The 15,815-nt window shown below is 40.1% G+C and overlaps 1 protein-coding gene across 1 annotated transcript; it reads right to left on the reverse strand.

Annotated features, from left to right (window-relative positions):
• Window positions 1-519: 519 nt before the first annotated feature.
• pom121 (POM121 transmembrane nucleoporin) lies at window positions 520-14,485 on the reverse strand. Its single transcript, XM_022681491.2, has 13 exons — window positions 13,860-14,485; window positions 12,473-12,682; window positions 12,103-12,267; window positions 11,448-11,528; window positions 11,084-11,258; window positions 10,064-10,155; window positions 9,846-9,925; window positions 9,326-9,447; window positions 9,057-9,156; window positions 7,751-8,134; window positions 4,360-5,922; window positions 3,945-4,037; window positions 520-3,736 (listed from the first exon to the last, which is right to left on the reverse strand). The coding sequence occupies exons 1-13, from the start codon at window positions 14,414-14,416 to the stop codon at window positions 3,639-3,641; spliced, it is 3,720 nt and encodes a 1,239-aa protein (XP_022537212.2). The 5' UTR covers window positions 14,417-14,485; the 3' UTR covers window positions 520-3,638.
• Between the last annotated feature and the right edge of the window lie 1,330 nt (window positions 14,486-15,815).

The following is a 15,815-nucleotide window of genomic DNA, read 5'->3' on the forward strand; positions in this document are numbered from 1 at the left end:
ATTTCATTAGCATATTTTAGGACTATAAAAACACAAACAAAATCAAACCCCCTCCAAATCAAAATTTGTCATGGCCCTCAGAGTTGGCTGAACTCAATATGAGGCCATGCATTTTTAGAACTGGAAAACTTCAACAAAGAAGAATGGGCTAAAACAGAATGACTCTTAACTGGCTGGAAAAATATCTTAAAAGCTATAATACTTAAAAAAAAAAAGTAGAATTATGTACTGATTGTGCAGGGTGCCTAGACATTTGTGTGGCTTTTTCCTTGTTATATAACTGTAAAAGACATGTAATTTAAGTTGTCTTTTACTTACTTGGCTATTTACAGTAGCACATTTTGACCAGGGGTGCCTTTGGTTAACATACTGTTATATATATATATATATATATATATATATATATATATATATATAATATTCAGCACTATTAACTATACACAGCTCTCTTACTCAGTTCAGCAAATTAACATTAAACTCCACTTTTTAAAAATTATAAATCAGCACATACCACCAGAACACTGAGCAGACACAGGGTTTATTCTAATACGCTGCTCCGGCCATACACACTCGTACTCTTTCATAAAAACAGTCTTAATACACACTCCAGCAAACTTGCCATCAGAAAACACTTACAGCAAAACATCCAGAAAAAAAAAACAATCATAATGCACAAAACAGCTCCCAGACACTCACAGCTTGAGAAATCCAGCTCTCAACATACATCATATTTATTCAACAGTCTATGTGTCCAATACGTTCAGTTTATTTGGTAGGGCTCCATAACAATGAAAAGCCTGGTCCCCTGCTGCTATACCAATCACACAGAAACTTCACTTATCTTATTTACAAACTGCAGCAAGTTAAGACTCACACAAAAAAAAAATACCACACTAAGGGGACCACACTCATGGGACAACACAATGGGTACAGTAAGTTAACGTGGGATTTTACCTAGGTAAGATGAAATGTATGGGGTGGGGGTTTTGTGCTTCCAATTCTGTGCATCCTAAAATGTGCTCTGTGAGGAAAAGCAAAATCTAAATGGGTTTAGCTGAATATAAAACAAAGGAACTAAACTAAAACACTGAAAATACACCTGAGAGTTGTATCTTGGATAAGACTGTGGGACTATTTTTGTAAGGGGCTCAGGTGGCCAACTCAAGACTGCTCACATCAATTCAGCTCTCTGAACTTTGACCATCCTGAAGGAATGAATGACAGTAGTATTGAATACCATAACATTAGCAGAACATAATATTTCAGCATACATAGGTACATAGCTAAGTCTTAAATAGAGAGTGCATGCAAAATAAAGTCTAAAGCAAAATACTGCTCTCAAATTTGGATTTCAAATAAAACATTTCTCATGAATTTAACTGAAATTAGAAAATGTATGTCATTAATAAATAGAGAAAGCAGCCCTCCTTGTGGTTTCATATACTTAATTTCTGTAGCACTTTTGGCATCATGTCTACCATTTTCATACACCTTCCAAACCACGTGGTTATAAAATTTTTGCTGTCACTCACTCAGTCAAGCTCTGAAGAAATTCAGAGACCATTATTAAAATGGACCGAACCCCTGAGATCAGTATTTAGCCAAACAGAAGTAGTCAAACAGAAGTGAATATTATATGGGCAAGATTCCCCCTACATGGAATACAAGTTGATCTCCTCTTAGAATAAATTGCAATGCTGCAATGCTCATGATGAATTACCATGTAGTCTAGGCTTAGGCTTACTCATGGTCTGGCAAACAGGCCCTCATATTGCTTGTTGTCAATTATCTTCTATTTGAGCCTTTTTTGTTTAACTTTCAAGTACACCCATTACAGATTAAACAGATCTGACATCATTCACAGCACACAATCTGCATTCAGATGCACTAAGGCACACACAAGAAATAAAACAATAAAAATGAGAAAACAAAAGGGATGCAATGAACTAGTGTGCTGAGTTGAACCTGCATCTAAAGGCCATACTAGTTGAAAAAGCAGGAGAAGGCTTTCTAAAGCCACAGTGAGCTCAAAGCAATACTCTTAACAGATCACCACTTGTTGATTTAAATAACAGCTGAATTATGCTTCCTTTTTTGTCAGATTCCCTGAACCTGTAGCCCATGGCCAGCCACAATAAATATTATGGCATTGCCAGAATAAAGACACTGTTAACCCCTGATCTTACTTAACAGCAACCAGCCCATTACAGGTGTTTTAGTTGTATATACTGGGAGGAGTTTTAGTTGCTGAATGCAGCTTTTAGAGATGAATGCATCTACTCTGCAATAGCAGGGCTTAAGTGAGTCTCAGATCACCTTAGGAAATGCTTTGAGTGAATTATGCCTGATCCAGACATGATTGTGAAATAATGAAGTGAACAGATAAAACAGATCAGAGATTGTAATCAACCTGTGCTCCTAAAACAGCCCATCAGGTTTATTGTGGCCACAGCTGAACTATAAGTAAGGTATTAGAACTGAACGTAAAGGAAGAAGAAGCTTTAAAAAAAAATAATAATAATAACGTCCAAAGAAAGACATTTTTACCCCAAATAAGGCTTGATCTATCAATGCTTTCAGAATATAAATTTTACACAATTAATTTAATTCTAAACAATTAAAAACCTCCAATCACACAGCACAGGATCTTTAAGCCCAAATCAAAGCTTGATTTAATGGAGAGGTATGTAACATTTACTGGAATTAGGTGCTCAAAACAGGAGAGGTAGTCAAATGGCCAATAAACAAAGAGGGTTTTTTTTTTTCACTAAATCATCTGCTTTGGTTTAAACATATCAATTTTAATGTACATGACAAGTGAGCACAAGCAGGATCTACCCTGCATAACATAAGTAATCCAATCAGTTGTTTTTTTTTTGTTTAAAGGGATTTGTCAGATAAAGCAATGAAAACTTTATTTTGCAACTCAGTGCATTCAGGTAAAGAAGAACATCTTTCAGTCGTTCCAACATAAACAGCAGGTTGGTTACCTTCGAGAACGTCATGTAGAAGTTCAACATAGACAACCCAAACAAGCATTTCAGTCAAAGATCAAAAACATAAAAAGTACTGTTGCACTGCTGAAAGTTGGATTACTTATAGCAGAAGTTAAAAAATAGGATTCACTGCGTTTAATGTAACATGGATCTGATCACATAAAATGTAGGTTAAATGGCCAGCTAGCTTTTTTAAAACAAAAAACCCAAACTAACACAAAAACCCTGAAAACAAACAAAAATGTGAGTCAAAACCAGATTCAGTTTCTTTTGGCCTGGACGTCACATTCACGCTTACGTCTAGGTTTTTAATTTGTCAAGTACGTTTAACGTTTGTCCAAACTCGCCTCACGTCACTTATTTGTCTGACTCCACACAGGAAGATCTGGGTAGTTCAATCTCTCCTGCTCTGGTCCAGGAATAGGATCGCCAGTTGTTCTCTTTTAACATCTGACCAGCCCTAACTGACTACAGCACTCTACAGTTGAGTTTGGTCAGATGTGTCCTGTGGAAAGCCTGATAACGTCTCGTTGGCGGCAGCAATGGTGGTCGTAGCAGCAGCAGCAGCTGGGATAGTCGTGAGGAGCGTTGCATTTGGCCTAATGAACATTATGAGGTTGAATGACAGACCTCTGGTCAGTGTTACTTCTTCCTCACGTGCTGCCTACGTGCCTGCAGCCTCTGCCGTGACCCACTGGGCTTGGAGCCCGCACCAATCGAGAAGGTGGCAGAGGGAGTGTCTGTAAAAGACAAACAAGCTTGTTAAAAAAATACGAACTTTTAAATATCCCAGTAGACATACCAAAACATAAAAAATATTGTTTCTACTTATTGATCAGAATTTCTGTGTTTTGGTCTAGTGCACAAATCAAAAACAGCACACTAATTAAAACAAAAACAACAACTAAATAAATAATAATAAAGAAAAATCAGCTTTACAATACTTACTAAAAGGCGAGGCAGTAAATCCCGGTACAGGAGTGCCCGGACTGCCGAATGGGATAGGCGTGCTTGAATTGCCAAATGCAGGGGTGGATGTTCCTGTACAAAGAGTGTTTATCATTTAGTTATCAAAAGAGCAAGAGAAAATTCATCACCACCATCTACTACCATTAATTCACTTTGTCAAGTAACAACCTTGCATCTTTAAAAGGGCAACTTCATATCAAAGTCAATATACATATATATATATATATGTCATTATAGTTGATGTCTATTGATTCAACTTTGAAATAATGTAAATAACTACTAGACCCAAATGATAATACTGCTAAACTAAAAACGTATACAAAAGTAACTGTGACTATATGCATGTGCACGCACACGCAGACGTATGCAGAGTCAAGAGTTTACATGTACTTACCAAAAGTGAGCTTGTTATCCGCATTGTTATTCCCGAATGGGAAACCTTGAGTCTGAGCTGCGGGCGCAGGTGTTGCAAACTGTGCTCCGGACAGCGACGCGGTAAAATTGAACCCTCCAGAAGCTGCTGGGGCAGGAGCACTTTGGGCATTGTTCTGTGGGGTGGCTGAGGCTGCTCCGAATGTAAAGGTAGGAGCTGGAACAGGGGCAGCAGTCTGTGTGGTGGCCCCAAAGGCTGGAGCCACTGATGGGGTGGTGGTGTTTGCAAAAGAGAAGCCAGATGAGGCGTTGCCAAACGTAGGTTGAGTTGTAGTCCCGAAACTAGGAGCTGCTGTGGTGCTGCCAAATGTAGGCTGACTCTGAGTCCCGAAACTAGGAGCTGCTGTGGTGCCGCCAAACGTAGGCTGACTCTGAGTCCCAAAAGTAGGTGCTGCCGTGGTGCTGCCAAATGTAGTTTGACTCTGAGGCCCAAAGGAAGGGGCTGCTGTGCTAGCAGGTGCTCCAAATGGGAATGGGGCTGCTGCCGCACTTGCTCCACTCCCAGCACCGAACGTGAAAGGCTTTGCTGCAGCAGGTGCCTGAGTGGTTGCGTTGGGGAAGGATGTGGATGTGCTGAACGTGGAGCTACCAAAAGTGGCCTGGGTCGTAGGGGCACTGGCTGTTGTTGTGGCTGTGTTGTTAGTCAGGCCAAACCCTCCAAATGTGGTTGTGGTGGAGTTTTGGGCAGCAGGAGTCTGACCAAACATGAATGTGCTCTGAGTAGCTGCTGCGGGAGCAGTCTGTGTGGGTTTTACAGCACCAAACTGAAATGTGTTAGCGCTGCCGCTGCTACTGGTGGTGGTGGCGGCGGCACCAAGTCCTGAGGAAGGTGTTGCTGCTGCCTGTGCTCCAAACTGAAAGGTGCTGTTTACAGCAGGAGCTGGAGCAGGAGCAGCAGAAGCAGAGGGCCAGCTTCCAAACAGAGAATTGCTGGAAGTCTGGGTGGCGGGTGTGGACGAGGCAACTGAGGCAGCTGCCGGCTGGGTGTTGGTCAAGCTCCCGAAAAGTAATGTGGAGCTCTGAGATGCAGGTGCAGAGGAGAGTGTTGTAGTAGTTGGCTGACCAAACGCACTTAGACCACCTTCAGTTGCACTGCCAAAAATAGGTTTAAAAACAGGTTGCGTGGGTTTGACTTCTGCCGCTGTGGCTGGCGCAGTGGTTGCGGCTCCAAAAATAGGCTTAAACCCAGATGGTGCAGGGTTAGCTGCACTGCTTACAGCCACTGTAGGTGTAATTGATGCTGTGGGTGTAGGTGCAGCAGATGCAGGGGCTGTCTGAGGCTTAAGGCTGAAGAGGGTGCTCCCAGATGGAGGAGTAAAGGTGATAGATGTGGGGTGCAGTGGCTGGGCCAGGATCTGGGCAAAGGCAGAGGGTGTGGAGCTTGCTGAGTGGGTAGCTGGCGCAAGAGAAGTTGAGACAGAGGGCTGTGGAGGGGCAAGAGCAGGCTCTGACTTCAAGACTCCAGATCCTGGACCAGTCTGGGCAAGCGAGGCAGGAGTCTTTGCCATCACAGGTGTTGCTGGAGCTATGAACAGAGTGACAAATAAGAAATGATTATGTATTTCAGTCAACTATATAAAATTTTGCTAGAATAAAATATTTTGCATTGAGGTTACATTATCCTGCATTTCTTCATTCAACCGGTTTGTTTTTGGTACATTTTCGCTAAGGTTGGTGGAAAACAGACTGGGCATTCTGTATAGACTCACCTTTTTTAACTTCATTATTTTAATAATTTTATTTCTAATTTTTCCCATTTTCTCCCCAATTTACACAGCCAATTACCCAACCCACTCATCAGGACTCCCCCTATCACTAGTGATGCCCCAACACACCAGGAGGGTGAAGACTAACACATGCTTCCTCTGATACATGTGAAGTCAGACACCGCTTCTTTTCGAGCTGCTGCTGATGCAGCATTACCGAGCAGCATTACAGCGCTAACGCTCGGAGGAAAGCGCAGCGACTCGGTTCTGATACATCAGCTCACAGACGCCCTGTGCTGCAGACATCACCATAGGAGTGATGTGGGGAGAGAGCGCCATCTACCCACCCGGAGGGAGCAGGGCCAATTTTGCTCCCTCTGAGCGCCGGCAGCTTGATGGTAAAGCTGCATGAGTGGGGGTTCGAACCTGCGACCTCCTGCTCATAGTGGCAGCGCTTTAGACCGCTGGACCACTTGGCGCCCTATTAACTTAATTATAACAATAGAACTTAATTATAAACATATTTAGTTTTTTGGAATGTAATGTTGTAAAAACTACTTGACTTGACACAGAGCTCGAGCACTTTTATTAAATGCTTGAAACCAGGGTTCTCTCCTACTGTCATTATGAGAGACTCCATCTTTTGGATGGAGAAAGAGAGTGAGACAGAGAGAGCGAGATACACAGCAAGAGAAATATACACCACACAAGAGAGAGAGAGAGACAGACAGGGTGCACAAGCGAAAGAAAGAGCGAGAGAGAGAGAGAAGCTCTCTGCTTGTGTGCTCCAGCTTCCAGTCAGAGCTTAACTTCTCAGTGCAGGATAAGTCAGCAGCGAGTTGCTAATAGCAACAGTGCTACAGCTACACTTTCCAAGTTACGTTAATTGGTTCCACAAGTCTCCTATGCTACCTTTGTACTGTGTATTCTGCGTGTGCTTGCACGTACCACACCGAGATGGTTCACAAAGGATACATGTACCTTTACACCCCTACTACTAATGTAAACTAATTTCTAGAATTAATATCAGTAACTGGATACCCCTCTCAAAAGTCTATCACTCTTAATCTGTATGTGGTGGTTTGTTTATTAAATACAATTTGAATGCCAAAAGTAAGCATTGAGAAACTGTACAAGTTTGAAGTGTATTTGCAACTGCATTGCAAACCACCTAAAAAAAAAAAAAAAGATGTTAGCATCCGATTAACAAAAAAATGGAAATAAATGGCAGTAAACAAATCCAGAAGATTCAGCATCCTTAAATTTATAATTCAGACTGGACTTTTCCTGGTGGCATCATTACACTGTTCCATTTGTGAACATTCGGCTATTGGGGAGGAGTCTTTGTAGAGCCTTTTTAACACTTGTGTTACATCTGTACAATTTGCATATTTGACCATTGTACGTAGTTTCAGTAATTCAATTAACAATGCATCCTGCTCACATTTGCATCCTTAACATGGTCCAAACATTGACAATACAAATGCAAACTGTAAACTTAACTTACCTTTTAAGCCAAAAGCCTTTCAGTCCACAAATAAAGTTAGTTACATTTTAATTAATTCACCCAAAAACATTTTATGTGGATCAGCACGTTCTCATTTATATTCTTAACATTACGACCTTAGGTAAGTTGTACCAGCGTACCTGCAGGTGTAGCCGCCAGGGGAGAGGGGAGCTGGGAGTTGTTTCTCATGTTCTTTAGGGACTCCAGTAGGGGGTTAGCCTGGCTCATGGCTGGGGCTGCTAGGGTGCTGCTGGTGGTGGTGGTGGCAGCAGCAGCGGCGGCAGAAATAAGAGTTGCTGCAGGACTGGCTGTGCTGGCTGGAGCCACAGTGAGGTCAATGGTGGGAGTTGGAGCTGGGGCAGAGATGGTGGTGGAGGTTGCAGGAGCAGAGAGAGGTGCCACAGAGGGAGCACTCACACCAGGATTGGCTGCAGTTGAAGAGGCTGGAGCTACCTGGGAGAACAGGCTGATAGAGGGAGTAGGAACAGGGCCTGGAGCCGAGGCAGGTGCAGGTTTCTCTGGCTCTGAGGGGAGAGAGGAGGGGAAAAAAAAAACAACGATTATGAGCAATAGGGGTGTGACGAGACCTCGTGGCACGAGATCTCGCGAGATTAAAATGTGACGATATTTCTCGTCAAGCTTAAATCTGTCTCGCAGGGAAAAAAACAGTTTAGCGTGGACTTTTTAAGGGGGATCTGGAGGAAAATTCAGGTATTTGTATAGAAGATGCTTCTGCTACTTTTAAGTTGTATATCTGGCTGCATTTTGGCTCCAGTGGAAACAATAAACGGTAACAGAGTGACCAACAAGACACAAACCATATATAAATACTGTAAGTAAATCCTACACCTGACTGTTTCATAGACAGCTGTACTAATCCCTTAGCTCTGTACTGTATTTAAAAACATGTTCTGTCTCTGTTTCACTTCAAGCATAGTCTTAATATGACTGGTTATGGTTCTGCATAGTTAAATTACAAGAGATTTAGGAGAAAAAAACACAAACCATAGTCTTAATATGACTGGTTGTGGTTTGCACTTATTGTTTGCACTATATAAGACCTAGAAAAGTTTTATTTTTTATACTTATTCTTATTTCTATTACTTATAGAATCAATGTGTGAGAGAAACCAGTCTGTTAAGTTTGCGTTATATTATTTTGTCAAATAAAACTCTAGTTTTCTTCATTTTTCATTTTTGACGTTTTCTTTAAAATCTTATTTTTTAAATCTCGTCTCGTTCTCGTGAACCCAGTATCGTGTCTCGTCTCGTCTGGTGATATTAGTGTCTCGTCACACCCCTAATGAGCAAGCTTAACAACAAAGACAGCGAATAAATAATCAACCACAGAACCCCCTGTAAATGATTTAACATGTAATACTCCATAATTCTGGTTCACTTGCGATCTTCTTTTTAGTAAAATCAACTCTAAAATATATACACTCACCAGGTTCCTCAAGAACTTTCTGGATCTGGCTGAGAGCAGCTTTCTTCTCCATGTCCAGGTCTTTCACAGTGACTGTGTAGCCCAACTCAGGGGGAGGGGGCTTGAGAGGAAGGGAACATTTAATTGTATTACTTTGAAGTAACGTACACTTTTATTAGAAGGAAAGGCAGCAGAAAGGAAAGATGTTCACCCAGTATTAGCATGATTTAAACACTCATAGTTAAATGTTGAGTTGTAGGAGCTATTTTTTCAGTTTATGCATCACCTACCATAGAGATCTGGTCTCCCCTTCGTGTAGATACCAGCTGGATTTTGCGCTTGCGTTTGCCACTGCTTCCTCCAGAATCTGATATTGTTGAAACAGTGGCCTCAGGAGCAGGGCTGCGTTTTCCTAATGATAGCAAGACGAATGCATTTTTACAACTCTGATCAGCAGACTCACTTATTATGTAACTGATAAAATAGCTAGTGTCTATGTTAGCTAGAGAGCACAAGCTTTAAAACTCCCAAATTACACAGAAATTCTCAACACCAAGCTTCATTATTCAATGAGACATCATGTTGAACATCATCTAACAGCATGTTCAAAACACCAAGAACACTTAAAAAAAATAAAAAAATATATGTCTTCACATCATTAAGCCCATTTGACAAACCAAAGGCTCACCATACTAAGTTAAATCATTTGGTCTGTAGTGTTCCTTGCTTTAAACTATTTAAACAATTTCCAAAATGTTACACCAGTAGAAAACATACCATATATATAACTATTACACGGTATAACCTCACCTGAGCCAGGAACAATGTCCGTGGCTGTTTTATCAGACTTCATTGATGAAGCAGAACTTGGGGAAGTGATATCCTCTTCCCTAAACAACATAAGAACCAATTATATTCACAAGCAGATTTGAAGTATAAATAAAGAGAGAAAATTTAATGTGTGCTGTGTTTTTGGTCACATTTAAGATGACATTTTATTAACAATGTGTAACACAGTGCAAACAAACCTGGGTTTCTTAGCTGCTCTCTCAGGAGTCTGACACCGTGATGATGCAGGGCTTGTGAGAGGAGACAAACTCAAGCTAGACGCTGCTCTCCGCTGTAGAGAACAAAATTTTTCATCGTGTTTTCATTGTGATGTGCGGTGCCTTTTATGCAAGATTTAGTGCAGCAGTATATTAATCTTGTTATTATCTATCCACAAAACATTCTGCCAGTACCACTGTGGAGTGTTGATGTGCTCCTTCACAAACTTGGTGTGCACCAATGCTTTTTTAGCAAGTAACTTCCTTTGTGGTGTCCTGCTATAGGCACTGCTTGTTCAAAGCTTTACAGACTGCAGACTCATGAACACATTAGCCTGTATACCCAAGACACCTTCAAATGGTCTTTCTCTCAGGGTTGTTTCTTTACCTCATTGATGAGACTTCGTTGTAATCTTGGGGTCATTTTTAATCCTTTTCAGCTACATGTAAATCAACAATTTTTTATATCGCAGATCCTCTGAAAGCTTTTTATGTCCTGGCATGGCTCACTTACGTGTGTCACATTCTTGTGTGAAGCAAACTCAGAAAGTTTGAGTCGATTTTATCGGTCAAAGTAGCTCTATTACACACTTCAAAACTAGCAAGACTCCAGGTATATTAATTGACTAATAAGCTTTTTTGAGCTCATTAACACAAGGGTTCAGATAATTTTTCCCCCAGCACTATGAGGTGTTTATAGTTGTTCTTAATGCAGACACAACTTAATTATTTGGGTGTTATTATTTTAGGCACTTTATATTGGTCAATATCCTTGAATACACTTGAATGAAGAGCAGATCACATTTCATGTCGATTATTCAGAAAGCCATGAAATTCAAAGGTTCAAATTTTACCTTTTTTTCACTGTATATAACTAGCTAATTAAACAACATTATGTACACACATGCTACACTATGCTTCACTGAATGAACAGTAAAGGCAAAGGTTGTAATTACCACAAACCATGCAGAACAGATGCTGTATAGCAAGGAGAAGAATTACCTGTGGGTAGCCTTGAGAAGAGCTGTAGGAACTGCGAATGGGGTTGCGGACAGATCCTGGCACGCCAAAAGAAGTAGGTGCACCACTCACTGAGCTTATGGAGGATGTACGTGACCTCTTCATTGTGGACTCTTCCAACACAGAGGTATTCATGCCTCTCTTTAAACTGCCAGGTCTAAGAAGGAGAGCAGACAAGCTTAGACTTGTTGTAATAAAAAGCCAATACATATATTTTACACTTCAGTCTATAATGACAGACTCTGCACTGTCTAAGGGCTGTTTACATTTAACAGTGAATTTCAAACGAGTTTGAATAACAAAACAGCTGACAAGGAAATATCTGTGCATAGTAAATGTAACCTACTTTGGCACAAGCTGTGATGGTGCACCGTTTGCTAGTAACGTCTCAAATGCTGACTGTGAACTTCCACTGCTGTCATGACGCCTGATAAGAAAAAATATTTCCAACATTAAGAACATTTATATGTACATGATGTCATTTACGAGGAAAAAACAAACAAACAAACAAAATAGAAAACAATATATCACTACATTGTCAAAGACACAGTAAGTGAACAGTAATTTGGTTGTATGAAAATTTCAGGTATTTAAAGTATTTAATCAAGCTTTTATTGTAAGCTTTATAATTAACATTTTCACTTAGTACGTGACTCAGTTGTTGATATACTTATTTGAATGTTAATAAACTCTATAAAGCTCTTCAAAAATGGTAAATCATCTATTTTATCTAGTTTAAACCAGTCACAATAACTATTTTTGATAAATATACTGTAACGAAAATTTACTGGAATAAACTATCCTAAACCCTTCTAAAGAGAAACAAACTTTTAATTATTACTCATATTCAAACAGTAAAATTTTAAATTAACTTCACTAAGACAAACAGAACTAAAATACAAATCACTGTTTTTAAACAAAGTCAACCAACCAGCTTATTTAATGTTAGTGGGACCGTCCCTGCTAAGAGAGACAATGTGCAATATTAAGGTGGTTAATACCTCCTTTTGCTCTTCTGCCCAGTTGCATGGCTTTTGTCTTCATCATCAACATCACGTTTACGGCTCTCTCTGAGCACATTCAGCACAGTCTCTCTGGAGCAGGGGTCAGCTTGAACTCCGAACCCAGGGGACGTTAGTGCACCAGGGGAATTTAGCTGGTCAAAACTATAGACACAAGACATATTACACAAGGTTCAGAAAAAAAAGTTGAGTGGTGATGCCAGGAGCAGGCTTTTTTTTTTTACATGCACTTTACATTCAATTCTAAAAAAGAAGAAGATATGAATGAAAAACTCTCTAATAACTTTACTGATTTGAAGTTATTATTTATTTACAGTAATAAGAATTGTAAAGAAATACTGGTACATACAATGTTGACCGGGATGCACTGTCTGGTCTGGCGATTTTCACTGTTACCGGACTGTGTGTCGGAGTGTTGCGCTGTGTGAGGACGTTCTTCTTGCGGAACCCATCCCACTGCGCTGGAGGCAGCACACCTACTGAAGATGTCCCTGTCTGCTGCAGTGGGTAATGTCTCTGGGGGGTGATAGTAAACCTCCCTGTGGTACCTACTGGGTCTCTGATGGCACAACATGACAAAAGACATTATTAAAAACAGTAAACTGAAAAGCTGCACAGACATAAGCAAGCAGATTTTAAAACATGATTTTTTCTTTATTAGTCAGGCCAAGCCAATATAAATCTAAAAAAAATGATAAACAGATGTACAGCAGACTTAGATGTACCAATGCTTAGAAAATTACTTTTTAAAAACATCAGAAAATTGAATTTGACGCTTTAAAGCACTTTCTACAGATTTTCAGCTCACCAGGGATTTGTGGTATAAGGTCTTCAGTTACGCCTACAGTAAATTTCCCTGTCATCAAACAGCAAGGAAGTTCACAGGCAATTCAGATAGCAAAAGTATGCTGAATCAACCTTCACCTTTAAATCTCTAGTGCATTCTTTATACTAAACTTGGCATAGTATTATAACTGTGATCTTTTAGTGTAAAAAGGGACAATAAAAAAATAATCATAACAACAACATTTGTTACATACTAATAATACTATAAAAATAATAATGACTTAATATTATAATAAATTATGATTTTCGTAAGCACCTTTTGCCTTAAAGCAGTGCAATTGTAACATTCTCATCGACTCAAAGCATTTAAAAATGAACCTTAATTCAATGTTAGAATTTTAACGTTAGGTAAACGTTGTTTTAAGTTTACCTAAAAGTTTACCCCCCCCCCCCCCCCCCCCCATCATCAACCTTAAACGATGTAACATAATGCAACCAATAAATGAACGTGTATTAAAATCAGGGTATCCAGGTGTGTCCTCTAGGTCTCTGACTGTAATTACAAACTGTGATTATTCTAATACAGTATGTCTGAAATATGGTGATAGTGGTATAAAACTACTTTAAGTGGTTATTAAAGGTTTAAGCAGCTCCAGGTTAGAAGTTAGCAGCTGGTGGTGAACGTTAGCTAGCGCTGTGTGTCAGAAAGCTGCTCCGTCTGCCAGAAGGAACTCCCACATTTTCAAATCTTGGAGGGAAAACACATGGAAACTCTCCGCATTCAAAGACTGAGAATTAAATCCCTACAGTCAGACTCGCCTGGTTTTTTTTACCCCAAAATACATCTTCATTACAACAAACAGTATAAAGTTCTGGGAGGCGGTCGGGGTGTTAAGTTAAGGGAGAGAGAGAGCACATGGGCGGCAGTAAGTTAGAAAAGTTAACGTTACCCGAAAGAGAGCCGCCGGTTCGGAGTGGGGACTCCGTGGTTCGGCCGGACCAGCCTCTCCCGGAGCTGCTCCCCGGGGTGCGCCTGGAGCCCGGAGGGTCCGACAGGCCTCCCCGCGCCGTGGGGACTTTCTGGCTTAGCGAGGTAGCTCCCCATGAGTAAGTCCCGCGGGCTGAACGCGGTGTCACTGAACGCTTCTCTCCGCTGGACTGAGCTCCCGACGAAGTGCCGCTCCACAGAAGCCGCTAGCGAGTTCCTCGCATCACCTTTGTTGGCGCGGTTCTTGTTCCGGACGCTCGCCGGCGCTCCCCGCAGAGACCCGCCGGGCAAGCAGCGCAGCAGAGCCGGCGGCACACTCAGGCCACGGCGGGGATTGAGGCCCAGTCTGTCGAAGAGGCGGAACTCCTCCGCTTTATAATATCCAACACCACAAAAACCAACGAAAAACAGCAGTATATACAGATATGTCGGTATGTAGCTCAGGACCAGGAGAAACAGAGCGACCGCGAGCAGCGCAGCTGAGGTGAAAGCTAGCCGCCGCTTATCTTCAGGAGACATGGCGGCAGCGCGCCGCTGACGGATTGTATCCCATAATTCCGTTCTCCAGTAGCGAAGTCCGACTCGTACGGGTTCCTATGAGTGAATCGGCTCTACTGAATCGATGAAAAGAACCGATTCAGGTTTCTTCATTAGACAGACAGTAAATAATAGAAATAACACGTTTTGTTTACAGACTGAAGCCCATTTAATATAAAACAAATAAACCTTAAAACAATACAACAGATTCTCACATGTTTTTAAATACTTTTACACCTTTCACAACATTTGGCTATACACTTAACGTCTACATAACACCTCTGATACATCTGAGTCATGTTACAGGGTGACCAATGTCTTGTTCTTAGTATAAAAGACTTGGATACTAGTACAATGGTAGTTTTGGTTGTATAACATGTTGGTGTTGATGATGGAAAAAGAATAACTTTATTATTATTAATTTTTAACTTTCTCTTTTCTACACAGTAAGAACACAATAGAGATATACGAATATATTTAATATATGAATCATTGAATCTTTTTTTTATTTAAACGAATAGTTCAAAAGAATCGATTCGATTAACTGAATCAGTATTGTCGCCTTTATTCCCCAGCATGCACCGTGAGCCGGTCGTGATGGTGGAAGCGGAGCTGGCGGGGTTTTTTTTTTTTTTTTTTTTTTTCCTTTATTTTACAATATCAACTTACAAACAAAAACAAGGCACCAATAGTAATACAAGGCATCAGCATCACCGAGTTGAGTAACGTGTACAAAAATAAATAAATAAATAAATAAATAAAATAAAATAAAAAATAAAATAAAAAATATATATATATTTAGAGATTTACATCAGATCACATTTTTAATTAAAAAACAAAGTTTTTCAGCAGACTTGTTTTTAACTAAATTAAGAGACTTCAAAAAATTCTTAAGGTAATTTTTAAAATGGTATACATTAGGGTTAGTTTTAAAAAATCTACATTTATGAATGAAAAACTTTCCCAATAAAATTAAATTATTTATCAAAAATTCTGTCTTGGGGTTCTGAGAATAACTTCCAAATTTGATTATTTTTTAATTCAAAGCTGGCAAATCAAATCCTTGATCGTGGAGCCTATCCCACAAACTGCACCAGAAATCTTGGATGACGTGACACTGAAAAAAAAGATGATCTAAATCCTCCTCTTCATCACTGCAGAATATGCATCCATCAGTCTCTAATTTAAATCTAGACTTTATAAAATACTTAGTCGGATAAATGTCATTTAGAATTTTAAAATGGACTTCCTTTACTTTAGGAGGAAGAGGAAAAGAAATATATTTAGTTCTAATTTTATAGATTATATCAAGACCATAGTCATTAACAATATATTGCCGCTTAACCTGACCAGGATACAACTCTTTCTGTAACACTCTCCG

Source organism: Astyanax mexicanus, chromosome 20, assembly GCF_023375975.1.
Source record: "Astyanax mexicanus isolate ESR-SI-001 chromosome 20, AstMex3_surface, whole genome shotgun sequence".
Lineage (NCBI taxonomy): Eukaryota > Metazoa > Chordata > Actinopteri > Characiformes > Acestrorhamphidae > Astyanax > Astyanax mexicanus.